The sequence below is a fragment of the Hydra vulgaris genome, chromosome 01 (genome assembly GCF_038396675.1).
Source record: "Hydra vulgaris chromosome 01, alternate assembly HydraT2T_AEP".
NCBI lineage: Eukaryota > Metazoa > Cnidaria > Hydrozoa > Anthoathecata > Hydridae > Hydra > Hydra vulgaris.
The window spans coordinates 2185457-2201077 of NC_088920.1; the positions used below are offsets into that span (position 1 = coordinate 2185457).

General features: G+C 27.3%; 1 protein-coding gene across 2 annotated transcripts in view; it reads left to right on the plus strand.

Annotated features, from left to right (window-relative positions):
- Positions 1-3719, plus strand: part of LOC136075013 (uncharacterized) — an 84630-nt gene extending 80911 nt beyond the window's left edge. The window contains exon 8 of one of the 2 annotated variants that reach the window (XM_065787208.1): positions 2591-3719. In XM_065787208.1, the coding sequence (XP_065643280.1) occupies positions 2591-3363 (773 nt within the window). In that variant the 3' untranslated portion in view covers positions 3364-3719. The remainder of the gene's footprint in view (positions 1-2590) is intronic. The other variant, XM_065787209.1, reaches the window with a different exon arrangement.
- The last annotated feature ends 11902 nt before the right edge of the window (positions 3720-15621 follow it).

Genomic DNA, 15621 nt, shown 5'->3' on the forward strand with positions numbered 1-15621 from the left:
CCATACTGTACTCGAGACGTCCATGACATACTTAAATCGATAATGTATGTTGACTACCCTAATAATACAGACCACATGATAACTACTTGTAAAACGAATAATTCTACTCCATCACTGATACTGTCTACACATTACACTTACGTATCTCGACTATTGTTTATTGTTATTGTTTATTTTACAACATTATACTTATCATTTTTTAGTAATTTTCTACTCTGAGGCTTTTTGTTTTCCACTGGACATCTGTCCTGTTGTACTTTTATCTCACTCTGCTCAACTCTGTTTAACTTATTATTCATCCTTAAGGCGTTCACTGCTCGGTGCAGCTTCACTAAAATGCTTTGCATTTACAAGAAAAATTTTACCTATATTCGTTGAAACATTTTTGCTGTACGGGGGGCTGAACCAAGTTATGTTTCTATTTCTATTACGGTTTTTTGCAATTTTCTTTTCAAATATTAGCTCGAAATTTTGAAAGCAACTATTTTTAACAGCGTCTTTATAAACGCATTTAGAGGAATCAAAAATATTTTTTTTAGAAGAGTTTTGGTTTAGCTTATTTTTAATTGAAATTGGAATTTGTTTTAGAATTTTAAGGGCATGGTTGAAATTCACATTAATATATAATAAGTCGTCATTAGGCTTTTTGTAGGGCTTATAGGAACTTTCTGAGAGGTTAAATGTGACATCAAGAAAATTCACTATTTTAAAATTTATGTTTATTTCAATTTGGAAGCCAATGTTTTTAAAAAAATTAATAATATCTTTTCTAATTTTATCGAGTTGTGGCCCTCATTTTTTATGCATTATTATTAAACCGTCGTCGCGATAAAGACCTAAGTGATTAATTTGGATTATTTTAGCTAGGGTATTTAAAATATATAAACCTACAAATTCGCAAATTTCCGCTCCGTCGTAACTTCCCATTGTTACATCAAAGCATTCGTGCGTGGTTTTTTTCTTCCACGTTTTCCTATTAAAATAGAGTAAAGTTTTTCTGCAGTGCTTAATTATACGGATAGTGTCCTCAGTAATTTCTAAATGGGATTTTCCAAATTCTATTGTTTTATCTAAAATTTCCGCTGTAATTGAGGGGTAAAAATCAATAGTATCAAATTGTATAAATGTGCATTCATTTTTTTTGTTAATATTTGAAAACCAATCTAAAACATCAGTGGTATTTTTCCACTGATGTAAACCTAATTTTTTCTAAAGAGAGTTATTAATTTTGTCTAGTTTTATTTTACTAACGTGCCCTAGTTCACTTTTTGAAGGAACTAGCAGCCAACAAGGGAGTTTATTTTGAAAATTTGGTTTGTGATCTTTTAGTGAAACAAACGCTTGCGCTGGTGCAACTGATTTAATTCTCGCATCTAAGCTAATTTTTTTGGCAATGTTTTGAGCTTCTAAATTATTGGCGTTTTCCAAGTTTTTCGGTGCTTTTTCATAATTATTAGAAATATTATCGCGCGCTGTATTTTTTGATGAGTTTCTGGAGTAACTTGGTAAATGTTGCATGTTTTGTCAACAAAAACTAAAATAATAGGTTTCAATTTTATATTTTTAATGTCTAGTTTTTATTCTTTTTAGAATACATTAATTATGTTTTGAATTTTTTTAGTTTTAATTAAGTGTTATTAAATGGTGGGGCGTTTTTTGTTTTTAATCCATAATTTTCATTCTGTTTTTTTTCAATTAACGGGTTTTTATTTTTTTCAGATTCTAAGAAAAAATGGGCTTTCCATCGAATTCTTTTAATAAAGTGTTCAACTTTGTCTATTAAAGTGTTCAACTTTGTCTATTAAAGAAATAGTATAACTTTTTTTTTCTGGGTTCAAGAATTTTTGAGAGAGTAAGTAAAATTGTTTGTTTCCATGTTTAGGTAAAATCTAATTAAAGAGTGCTCAACAAGTATAAACTTGGGGCTTAATATGTAAATTATGTTAGTGTATTTTACAAATAGAGTGCTCAATGTTCTTAAAGAACAGAGCAATAATAAATTAGTAAAAAACACTTATCTAACTTTTGTCTTCAACTTTAAGTTTCACCATTGCTGGATCATCATGAAGAGTTACAAAATCTCATTAAAAAATTCAATTTATAGAAAAAAATATTTTACAGGAATTTGTAAATTATTTTAACTAAAACCAAAATAAAATAAAGTTTTTAATTACTATATTTTTTTAATTAACGGGGAGCTACAAAAGGTAATTATTAAAATAGTTTCTGATCTAAAATCTGCCCCTACCTATAATAACATTTCCAAAAAATGTGTGCTATGTTTGCAAGAAAAATTTGAAATGGGCCAAAAATTTGAAATGGCCAAAACTCTAACCACTGCGCCACTGCCGTGGCGCAGTGGTTAGAGTTCTGGCTCAGAACCCAGAGGACCGAGGTTCGACTCCGGCTCTAGCTCAATAAGCGACATTGGCAAGGAAGGAGGCGTGAACTTGTAGTTAATTGCTCTTCCGCGGTGCTGCGTGATAAGAGCGTAAAGACTTCTGGGAGCACTTAAATAACCTAAAAAAAAAATAATAATAATAATTATTTGTTTTTTTAATTTTATAATTATTATTTAATTTTACTTTAGATCATCTTATTAAAAGTTATAAAGATTTCCATCATTTATTCATTGAATGTTTTTATGAAAGTCAATCATCATTTAATGAGAAAATAAAATCAATTATAGACATAGGAAATGAACGACGGTGGATGTGGAGTGTTTCGATTCACGATGGAAAATCTTATTACTTAACTTCTTGCGAAATTTATTTCATAAATCATTATTTAAAATCTGGAAGAAAGTTAACGTCGTTAAGTGTTCATAAAAATCTTTTAAGTGATGAAGAATTAAAACTTTTAATACAATGTTCAACTAATGTTCGCGATGTCTACTTTCATCGTCCAATTAATTTCAAAGGGTGGAAACCGAAAGATAAGATTAAAAGGTTGAGGATATGGATCTCAGATTATTTAATAACAAAAAAAGATTTTGAAGAAAATTTCCTTCCGTGGTTTAATCTTTGTGAAGATTTAGAACTTGACCTTCACAAAGACATTGATTTTATTGAAAAAATTTATGAATGGATTAATTCTTCGAATATCGAAAAGTTTTATATCAATGACCGTCGAAAATTTAGTGACTTTTATGCTATGCCGATTTTACATGTTTTAACTCTATTCGTAGGTCAATTGGCATTTAGCTTGAAACTAAAAGAACGTTTAAAAAGTCAATTATTATTTAGCTTGAACAAACTAATAAAAGATTTAGAAAAAAAAAAACTTGGAAAGTCTAAAGTGAAAAAGTACATATTTCTTGTAGTATCTTTATGTTTCCAGTTTTTAATTATGTTATTATCATAATTATTATGTTATATACTTTTTTAAATAATATTGTTAATTAATATTTGTTAAATATTTTATGTAGACTTTTATGTTTTATAATGCTTAAGAAATTTCTCTAAATATGCAAATTTAATATTAATTTTTTTTCTTTCATTATCAATTTCATTTTAAATAGTATTGTACTATACTTAAGATAGTCATTGCTTTTTGAATTGATTGAATTTTGAAAAAGCGTAATTTTATAATAAAAAAATTAAATTATTTTTATATTAGATTTGCGCTTTTTAAACAAGTTTATGTTTATAAAATATAGTTTTTCAAGGCTTTCGCCATTGTTTTTTTAAGAGATATGTGTCGTAAACAAAATAAAAAAATTCGATGGTTTAGTTGTATTTTTCTTCAAAGCTTTTTAGTTCGAAATTTTATATTTCATTTGACGTTTTCATTATTAACCGACTTTAAATTATACTTAATCAATATGTCATAAAACATAAAATGTTGATAAATATTAAAACAAATATTTTAAGTTAAGATAGTTTAAATGCTTTTCAATCTTTTTGTAAAAAGTTTTGTTTAGAAATAATTTAAACTTTTTTTTTTACGACTAACAAATAGACCTTAAACAATGTTTCTTACTGATTTTAAATTCTTTTACATTTAAAAATTATTTTTACTAATATAGAAAATATAATATTTTGCTATAAAAGTTTTAGTTATATAAGTATTTTTTGTAAACTAAAAAAATACTTATTAAACTAAAACTTGTATAGCTCTCTTAAATATAAATGTTTGGAATATAAAAATTTTTTTTGAAGAAAAACATCAAGAAACTAAGGTGGTCCTGACTTTTTTTTTTTAAGTTCAAATAAATTAAATTTTTATCTTATAACCTAAATTTTGACCTAAATTTTTTTTTTTTTGTTGTTTCTCAATTTATTTTAAACAGCTTTAGTAAAAAGTTGGACTTAATAAGTAAAAATATCAAGTTAATTTGACTTTAACAGTAGAGTTTTTAAAAAATTTAATGTTTTAAGTTATTTGATATTCTGTTTTCCGTAAGATTTAAAAAAAGTTAAACCTTAACAACAAGAAAGATTATTTTTGATCAAATGAAAAGAAAGATAGCAGTTTTTAAAAACTATTACAGTAAAAAACTTCAGAAAATTATTTGGTTGATTTAGATAAAAAATATTACTGAACATTTTAAACTGCTGCCTCAAACAAAATTGGGTTTCGGAACTTTTAAGAAAAGAATACATAATGAATGAAATATTTGCTTACCCTTTATATGCAGCTACAGTTTCTAGTTTAAACCTTGTAGATACAAATGTAAATACATAATCTATAAGAAGGATAGTAGCAGCTCTTTTGAAGTATTATGAAATAGACTCTGATGGAAAATTAAAACAACTTTTTTGAGTAAAATAGGTTTTTGGTTTCAAAATCAAAATGTAAGCTTTACTGGAAAGCAAATAACAGCTATTTTGAAAACTATATATATCATTTTTAATGGTAACAAATTTATTTTTTGGAGCTTTAACGAAATGCAAACAGACTTAAACATCAATAGTATTTGATTGCAGTAACCGAGTAACATGTAACGTAAAATCAAAGACGTGAAAAATAAAGTAAAGATAAATTGAAAAGTGGTAATGGAATTTTAAAAAGTAGAAGGTTTTTTTTTGTGTGTCATTGTTAACAGAACTCTCAGCGGAAGCCATGATACATAAAGTATGGAAAATTGATATATAATGTTCTAGAAAAGTGTTTAAGCCATCTATACGCTCAATCAATCTAGTACCACAAACATCCTTTAATTTATTTTTTTTATACGCTTGAGGTTCAAGCTCTAACATACCAAATCTAAATTACTTTTGCTTCATCTAATTTCTGAATAATTATTTCTGAATAATTAGAAAAAAACCACTGAGACTAATTGGACATTAAACAATTCACAAAAAGATAAGTTCAGTCGATGGCTATTACAATGTTTAATTAGAACCTGAGCAGAAAGACCATTTATATACTCAGAGACCGAACAGGTTTTATCATATCCTTAACTCCTACAGTTTTTTATATGTAAATTCAAGTTGCTTAACACTGTATGTAAAAAAAATTGTTTTTTGTGATCTCTACAAAAAATAGAATCGAACTTAAGAATTGCGTATTTACCTTCTTTTCTCAATTTAATCACTTCATCCCAGAGTTTTTTACGCTTTTCCATTGTTTCCTTTGCAAAGTCTTCGTTAATAAACACGCCTGTTCCGCGTAGTTTTTTTGAGTTTAGCAGAATTAACTTTTTATCGTTGAAATTTAAAAGTTTTAAAACAATGGATCGCTCTTTTCCTGACTTTATTGACTCTGATCTGTGCGCTCTGTCGATTATAATTTCTTTATTAATTTGGAGTTTTTCGGAAATATTTTTTTAACAATTTATGTACTATCTTCCCAAGATTCATCAGGTAGTTTTTTAACACCATCTATTCGCAAATTGTTTCTAAGGGATCGGTTTTCGAGATCTACTAACTTTTTTTTTTATATCTTTCAAAAAATTTGATTCATTATTCGAATCAAGAAGTGTTTTTTCATTGTATAATTTTTTAACTTCGTCTATGCGTTAGTTAGTTTCTGATATCCTTTTCGTTGAAATCTCCTCTTGGAAATCAATATTCTCTTTTAATTCACTGATATCTTTTAACATACCTTTTATTTTAATTTTGTTGTTGTTTAAATCGCTTTTTTAAATTTCAATTTTTTTAGTCTTTCTGTTATTATTTTCATATTTGCACCAGTGATTTTTGCAAAGTTACTTTCTTGTTCTTTAAAAAGTTTTTCTGTTTCCTTTAAAACAGACTTTCTCTGTTCCTCTAACATGCTTTTCATTAGTTTTTCGATGTTTTTTATAGAAACTTCATTGTAATTGGTCTGATGTAAATAGCGTGAACAGTGAATTTGAATACTAATTGCGATTTTTAAAAATAATTAAATACTAAAAACTTAAAACTTTTTTTTTTATTAATTCTTACACAGCAAAAACACGTCTGTTCACAAAGAAAGCATGTGGCATAAAAAAAAAAAAAAAAATATGCATCGTGAGCAGAATTTTGACCGTTTAAAAAAAAAAAAAAAAAAAGAAATGAATCGAGCAGAATTTTGACCGTTTAAATGGAGATTTTCTAGGTAATTTTTTTTTTGTGCTGCCTTGAATGAACTTATGCTTTGATCTTTATTTTCTGTTTTTAAAGGTTTTTTACCGCAACCAGAATTATTTTTAATCTCCTTAGGCCTTAAAGGATACTCATACACTTTAGTGTGTTTCTTTATTTTAAAACTATCACCGCCTTCTTTACGCCTATATTTAAATATTTAGTTAGACCAAGCTAACATTGGATTTTTCTTTTGGTTCGGCAAAGAAAATAGACCATTATCAGACTTTTCCATATTGTTATTATAAAATGAACTTCCACACAGTGTTTTACGGCAATATATTTCTCTTCGATCTTTTTTCACCTCTTTCGGTCTAATAATGCTTGAGTAAAAACAAGACATTTAATTTTTCTGAGCAAAACTTTGAATTTAGTTTGTTTGCATTTTTGTCCATACTCGCCTCCTTTTTAATAAATCTTTATATTTATACAAGCGAATCACAAGAGCTTTTTTTATATAAGAAAACTAATTTCAAAAATTGTGATCAGTTAAGAATCCTCCACATTAATATATGAAGCCGTAAGTTTAAAAGGTTTTTAAATCTTATTAAAGAAACTAAAAACCTTTTAATATAATTTGTTTAACTTGGAATAATTTGACAAGCTTTGATGACACAAATTTTCATCTTGCTCGTTTCGAATTTATCTCTTTAGAGAGGCAAAATAATAAACGCAGTGGTGGAGTTCCTATCTATGGAAATGAAAATATCGCACATTGCCTCAGGAAGAGTTTAAATTTCTGACGGCGATAAAGAAGTTTTAATTATAGAAATTCTAAACAGTCATAAAAGAAATATTTTATTAAGCTGTTGCTTTCGACTACCTGACGGGTTTAGTGAAAAATTGAGCATTTTTTTTCAACAAAATCTTTTTAAGAAAGGAATATAAGAAAAAAAAAGAGAATTTTCTTATCGAAGATTTTAATATGAACTGTTTACTCCATAAAAACGATTCAAAATTAGGAATTTCTATGACTCGTTTTTTGAAGCAGGAGCAGTACCCTTGATTAATCAAGGGTACAGCTCCTGCTTCAAAAATTGAGTCATAGAAAGCCCTACTAGAGTCACAGTAAACTCAGTGACTCTGCTAGATAACATCATCACAACAGATATCTTTAACAATGATATTCAGAAAGGAATTCTAAAAGCAGATATATCTGAACAATTTACAATTTTTTTAGAAATTCGATCAAGCTTTAAAATAAATATTCAGCTCAACAAAAAAATAAAAAAACGTATGTTTGACATCGCTAAAATAGAACAGTTTAAAGAACAATTGTCGTTATTGCATTGGAAGCAAATAGACTTTACGATATACGATAAATACGATATGCAGAAATGCAAACATTATTTACAAAATTTTTTTTTTAGTTATTTTGTTCTGTTTATGATGCAATAACTTTTCAATTTGTAACAAGACTTAAAATCAAAAAAAATAAATTCACCGTGGATTACCAAGGGTTTTAAAAAATCATCCAAAGTAAAACAATAACTATACAAAAAATTTTTAAAATCAAAATCAACCGCGGCTGAAAAAACATACAAAGACTGCAAACACTTGTTTGAAAAAGTTTGAAAAAAGTTAAAAAAATTAATACTCAAAACTTCTTGATAAAGCTAAATATAACTCGCAACGCACTTGGGAAATAATTAAAAAAATAACTGGAAAATAAAAATTATGCTCAAACTCATTACCCCTTAAAGTTGATAACAAAAGTATATAGCCTACAGGGTCGGACTGGCTTGGAAAAATGGCACGGGAAATTTGGTCACGGCGGCTCACTTCATTGTATGTTGCATATATTTAATATATATATATATATATATATATATATATATATATATATATATATATATATATATATATATATATATATATATATATATATATATATATATATATATATATATATACATATATTTATATATATATATATATATAGAGAGAGAGAGAGGGGCGCCGAGAACCTTCACGCCGCCCAAGACAGCGACTATGATTAACACCCTTATTTTTCTAAACTTACCTAAACTATATTAGTAAAGGACTTTTTATTTTTAGGCGCCTTATTGTTTATTATTATTTAAAGTATAGAAAAAGTTTAAACTTCCCAGCCTAAAAATTGTTAAAAATAAATGTTTCTAAAACACTGCTGTAAGTTGGAGTCTAGAAATAGTAGACACAGTCGCTATTCAATATTGACTAGTATAGCAACTTTTTCATCGTTTGAACAGTCGATGCCAAGACATTAATTATTGCATCGTTATTAATTCTCAGAAATAGGTCTTTTTACAAGACATCAGCATGAATGACTGTAAACTTGACTGGCTCATCAAATTTCTTAATCTGTTCAAAATATGACCTTTCACAAGCAACTTGTGATGAGGATAATTTTAGCACAAGTTTGTAAGCTAGAAACAAATTTGAATACGCAAGGCTATGCAAGTTAAACTTCTGGAGGACAAAGTAACAACAAACAATACATTTTTTGCAAGATATGCATTTATTTTTGTGGCTGTCACTTTTTCCACTTTTGGGATTGTAAAGACAGTTTCAGATTCTTCGGATTTATATTGTTGCAATGCGGTTTATATAATAATTTCAAATTATGTGTGCTAAAATAAATAAAGATGGCAAGATTGAGAAAAGGTGAATTTTGTCATATCACTTAGTCCCTTATTTATTTACGCAATCGATTATATGAATATTTTGATAAAATTGCCCCTCCACTTCGAAACACGTGTCGTCGGCCCTTGACTTTGAATGTTTTTTTAAAAGTACGACTGATAGAGTTTAAACTATTTTAAAGGAAATAAATCGAATAGATTATTTATAACCAAAATTTAATGTTTTAAAACAATAAAATATACTCCATGCTTAATCACATTTACTTTTAAAAAATGTATAATAATTATGAGTTTATCAAAGATAAAAAAATTATTTTAACAAATTAAAAATATAAAGATTTCATAATTCAAAAGATAGAAAGAAGTTATTTAACATAAAAGTCTAAACTTCAAAAACGAAATGAACTTTAAAATAAAACTAGTAAAAATTAAATTTTCTGTTTTATTGACAGTCAAAATAAAGAATAAACTATTACCGAAGTTTTTTTTAAATGTTACAATTAGTTAATATAACTTTATATAAATTTACTTAATAATATAAAAATTTGCAATAATATAAGTTATGGAAGACTTACATCGTTCCATGCAAACAAAACATAATTTGTATCATGATTTTCCGGGAATGATTACTAGAATAATAATTTAGAAATGATCCTTAATTTTCCGTAATAAAATAGTTTTAATTTTTGTTAAAACTGATCAAGAGTTATAATTCTTTTAATATCATGACTGATCACCTTCATCTTTACATTGGCTTCTCTATTAATGATTGAGATTTTTGTGTATTTATTTATACTTATTTATAGTCTTGAGTTGCAACATAACATGACGCGTTGGTTCGACAAGGTTCGAAAAAAGCAATCATAAAAATATTTTTATTTAGACAAAAAAAAAATGGAAAATTTATTTATTTGCTATTCTCCTTATGTGAAAAAAATCAATTAGAACCTTGTCAAACCGAAGCGACAATCTGTTACTATAACATTTGGTATGATTTAGGTACTAAATATGGTATAAAAATTTTCTTTTTTCTGAATTGTTTAAAAAATTGTCTTTTAATAATTCTGAGGAACTCTGAGGAACAAATAATGAGCTCAGAGGAACGCCTCAACTAATTATCCTGTTTTTTCAATGTTAAATTAAAAAAAAACATTTGTAAGGTAAGTAGCTTTTAAGCTAAACCATGTTTTTTTTTTTTTATTTCATAGTTTTCTAATTATTTTAATAAAGTGCTATAATCAACTTTGAAAAACATTTTTCTAAGATCTGTAAAAACAAGCAAAGTGTACCTGTTTTCGTAGATACTATAACAAAAAACATAAATAAAAAAGTTGAAGTTGGCTTCGGCCATATAAGCATTATTGGTGTACCAATAACCATTAAATACATATTGCCTTCTTCGTTATAAAAAAGAAGACGTAAACAATTAAACAAACAGTTACGCACTTCTTTCTTCATAGATAAACGGAGGCGTTAACTTCCTGCTTTAAGGCTATTACGCGGTGCCTAGAAATAAGACCGTAAAGATTTCTTACAACACCTAACTAACTAATAAAAATTGCTTAACTAGGCACCTGTTCCAAACCAAGTTAATTATTATTACAAAAATTATTTTTATCTTAAAGTGAATATTTTTATAAAGTTCTGTTATACATAATGCATTATAGTATTTTCAAGCAAGTAAAGACTGAAATAGGTTTACAACTAGATATAATATTATAACTAGTTTTTTTTAGTGGAGATTTTAAATAGTTTTCAGGTTATTTGTCTTGACACATGTTTTAGCGAGGCAAATTACTTCAAAAGTGTTTTTGATGCTTAGCAACAAGTTTTTAGGCTTTACCAAACTTTTTTATTACCAAACTTTTTTTATTCTTAAGAAGCGGAAAACTTTTTATTTGAACTATACTGCGGGTCTATGTGAAATTTAACACCATACTGCGGGTCTATGTGAAATGATTACTGTAACACTGGATTTAGTATAATTTTGTTTTTGTTTTTTAGCATTTAAGTAAATTAACATTTTAATATTTTATTGTAGAAAGATAGGTTTTACTTACGTGAGGAAAACTGATGGCTATTACGATATTTCTTCGAAAACATATAATCTTAAATTTCTAAATGTCAAGAGAAATGTAACACGTGGGTGCAAGCTGCGATACCTGAAAAGTAATGAGATATTTTCAATAACCATTTTAACTACTGCAATTTATAAATATAGTAGCTTATATTTTATTTCAAGACTATTGTTTAATAAACTTTAAATAAAAAATTTAAATCCAATTTTTTAATAGCTAGTACAAAGTACTTATTCAATTGTTTTCTGTGGAACCAAAGATATTTGGAAATTTTGATTTTTCTCAAAGTTTCTTTCGAAAATAAACTGAAAAACTTATTTTGTTAGTTGATAATATATTGAGCTCTTTTGAACTCCTTTTCTATAGACGTATGATAATTTAATGTAATATTTGAAATATTTGGTTTCAATTCAACGTTCCAATTATAGATAAGTTTCGCATTGCTTTGTGGTAAACCCAGCTAACACACTTACGTTGGGCCAACGTATGTAAAACCATTGAAAACGTCGGCTGTTTTTTCCAATGCAAAATCAACGTGTATCCAATATCATTTGTTTAATGATGAAATTAATACCGATGAAACTAAAAACACCTGGCTCATTTACATTGGTTCAACGTATGTAATAACATCACAAGAAATTGATTGTTTTTACGATGTAAACCCAACGTTGATCCAATGTTATTAAACCGACGTTGATTTGATGTATATATATACATTGGAACAACGTTGGATTTTATACAGTGGATTAACGTTATGTTTGCATAGAGAAAAGGCGGATATACAAATATACGTTTGTAAAATTTTTGAGAATTATTTTTCATTTCGATATTCAGTTCATCATGGAAATATATTTGCTTACATATTTTTCTCTTTTTTATGTAATGAAATATCAAGCCACAAGCAAAACAAACATAAATAATGTCTCTTTAATCAGATGCAAAATAATAAGTATAATTATATATGTAGTAAAAATTGTTAACTCAGCATCAAAATGGCGGAAATTTGATATATAAATGCATTTATACATATATATACGATTATACACGCGTATAAATACATAATATTTTATGTTCAAATATATATGCATAACATAAAAAAAAATAAGTTCGGTTTCGATAAAAGGTAAATATAAAGTTAAGGAAACGTAAAATATAACGTTGAATCAACTTAAAATACAACGCTTTGCCAACGTAAAATACAACGTTGTGCCAACGTAAAGTACAACGTTGAATCAAAGTAAAACGTTACGCAATGCCGACTTAAAATACAACATTGAAGCAACGTTGTTTTTTGGTTGTTGGCGACGTCGCATTTGTAACCAAAATGATATAAAAACAACGTTGGCGGTCGATGTTGGGCCAACGCAACGCACAACATTGTTCTAATGTTTTATCAATGTATGTGTGCTAGCTGGGAATGTGTGCCCCACTTGGTACTACCTTGATACATTTTTACATACGTTGTTGATGTTTTTACATACGTTGAACCAATGAAATGAGCCAGCTGTTTTTAGTTCCATCGGTATTAGTTTCAATGAAACTAATACCATCGGTATTAGTTTCATTGTTAAACAAATGGATCAACGTTGGTTTTGCATTGGAAAAAACAGCCGACGTTTACGATGATTTTACATACGTTAGCCCAACGTAAGTGTGCTAGCTGGGGCCGTATCAAAACAATTTTAAGAAATTTTATATACTACAGATAAAAATAATCGAAATATAACTTCAATATGTAATCTTAACTGGAAAAATAATCTTTGATCAAGCCATAATTATTTTACCTTATTTGTTGAATATTTGATAGTTAGTTAGTTATAAGGAGTTGTCGTTTTTGCTTTAAATTTAAAGTGGATCAAGTAGCTACTTGAGTATTACCTAGGTAATCTAACAATAGTAACTATCAAGATGTTTATTACGTGAAATACCTAACGAAGAGTTTAACATCGATGAAGAAGAATTGTTCATAAAGTAAAGGAATGGACAAGGGCTATTTCTACTTTGCCTTCAATATTGCACTTACTGTTATACGTATATATGCTACCCAAAATCACGAAAAGAAAGTTGAGTTTAATAAAGATTAAAGGATATTTTCAACAAAAAAAACTTTAAAAAATTGCTTTAAAACATAAACCTGATTATCTATTTTGCTTACAACTATTTTTACTTCGCATTGTCATTACAAGCAATAAGTGGTCGCAAAAAATTCACCATAGACCAGCATATTACTCATATTTTATTACGATTCCAAAGTGGAATTTGGCGAAGCTGTGAGTAAAAAATCTATACATGTTATTAGTGTTCGGTTTAAGTTGCTTGTTGACATATTGAATCTAACTCCCAAATCCTCAAAAAAAAAACTTACAAAAAAAAGCATCTTAGTCTACACAAGAATTCTTTTTTTAATAGCATTATTTGTCTTATTATCAATAATGTTATTTGAGCCCCAGTATATTAAACAACTAGCTTCTGGTTTAAAATATTGAAAAATAACTTTAGACAATTCATAACTTTCAAAGCCAGTATAAAATTTAAAATGGACAACGTTATGTTTGAATCTGTATATTGTGAATTCTGCGTGTTTAATAACACCTTGCAGCTCTAGTATTTCATTTTTATATTTAATGTCTTGTTTTATACCATACTGCTAAATTTTGGTTGTAGTTTTTCCACCTAAGCTGCCAAATTTTTCTTTAGAGGTGTGATCTACTTCTTTAGCTTGCAAATTAGTGTGAGAGAATGAGAAAAGAAAAGTTTTTGTAAATCCACTGCTTTTATTAGTTTTCCTCTTTTTACTTGTTTCAAGTTGTAATTTTTTTGGAACTTATGTTGGAGTTCTTGTTTTGAAGAATTATTGTAACAAAGTGGTACACAACAAGTAATTCCGCCGCCTTCTTTTATTTATTTTATGGATGGATAATTTTTCCATGCTATATACAAAGCTTTTCAAAGATAAGATGCTACATTCTTTCTGAGAAAAATCATTTTTATCTGCAATATATAAAGCTTTTTAACGAAATCCAGACATTGTTATGCTTGCTGCGGCATACATTACCACAATGCAATGCAAATTATAGCTATTTTGAAAACGGCGCATTGATACGTTTTTTATAGATTTGCAATATTTTCTATTTGAAATACTTTGAGTTTTTAAATATTAATGTAAAACGGTATTATTTTGTAAATGGTATTATCATTACCCGTATTTGTATTCTTTAAATACATCTTTTTATTTTTAATGTATTTTTAAACGCTTTTCGATCTTGAAATCCTTATCGAGCTTCCGTGTTCCTAAATTTTTTTTACAACAACACTTTACTAGAGTATATAGTAATAAGAATAAAAAATCAAAAAAAAATCAAAAAGGTTTTGGTTATAATTTGCATATTTTTTATATTACAGGTTAGTATCTGCTTTTTACTATTTTGTTATACGTCATTATATAAAATTAAGCTTTTACATATGTCAGATAAGGTTCTTTTTCAAAATTAAAACTTTTGGATGTATTCAAGGTCACCTTTCCAACCTAAACAATTCTCAGCTCTATAGAATTGTTCTAAAATATTTGAATGAATGCACAATTCAATAAAAGTTATGAGATGAAGCTGATAAAATTGCATTTAATTGGTTAAATAAGTAGGTGTTTTATTCCAATACCTCATCATGATGGGACAACATATATTGTTTTAATCGCATGACTAACATGAATAAAAATTGTCAATGGCAGAAAAAAATTTTAATTTGCCTTTACTTAGGGTTGCCTGATGTCCAGCTTCGACGTTAGAGAATAGTGTCAAGACTATAAATGTATAGATTTTTACTGTGTTTACCTTCGTTACTCCTAATAAATCAGGAGTATTTTTTTATTACTTCAAGCACTTTTTAAAACTTTTTTTTTTTTCATTCACCGATAAACAAATAAGATTTTGGTGACAACAGAAAACCACTGTTATCCATTATAATATGACGCATTGAATTATTTAAACAATGAGCGTTTTTTTTCAAAAATCATCAAACTTCTCTTTTGTTTTTTTTTTCTTCTCCAAATATCATCAGATTCTTAGCCAACCAATCTCTTATAGTTTTTTCAACTACTTCATTACGGCTTCACCAAGATTTTAAAACCAACCTTTTGTAGGACGGTAGTAAGTAACTTGTGTTTTTATATTTCTGGAACTCAAACATTTATGTACAGACTCTAAGGCTTTATCAATGAAATGAATTTCAATCTGGTAGATGTTAATAACCTTTTAACGTACTTGTTTTTGATGTGTTCTTTTATACAAGGGTACCAATATATTTGTAATAATATTGAAAAAATTGTTAAATATTTGCGGATTTAGGTAAAAATGAAGTTCTAAAAATGAA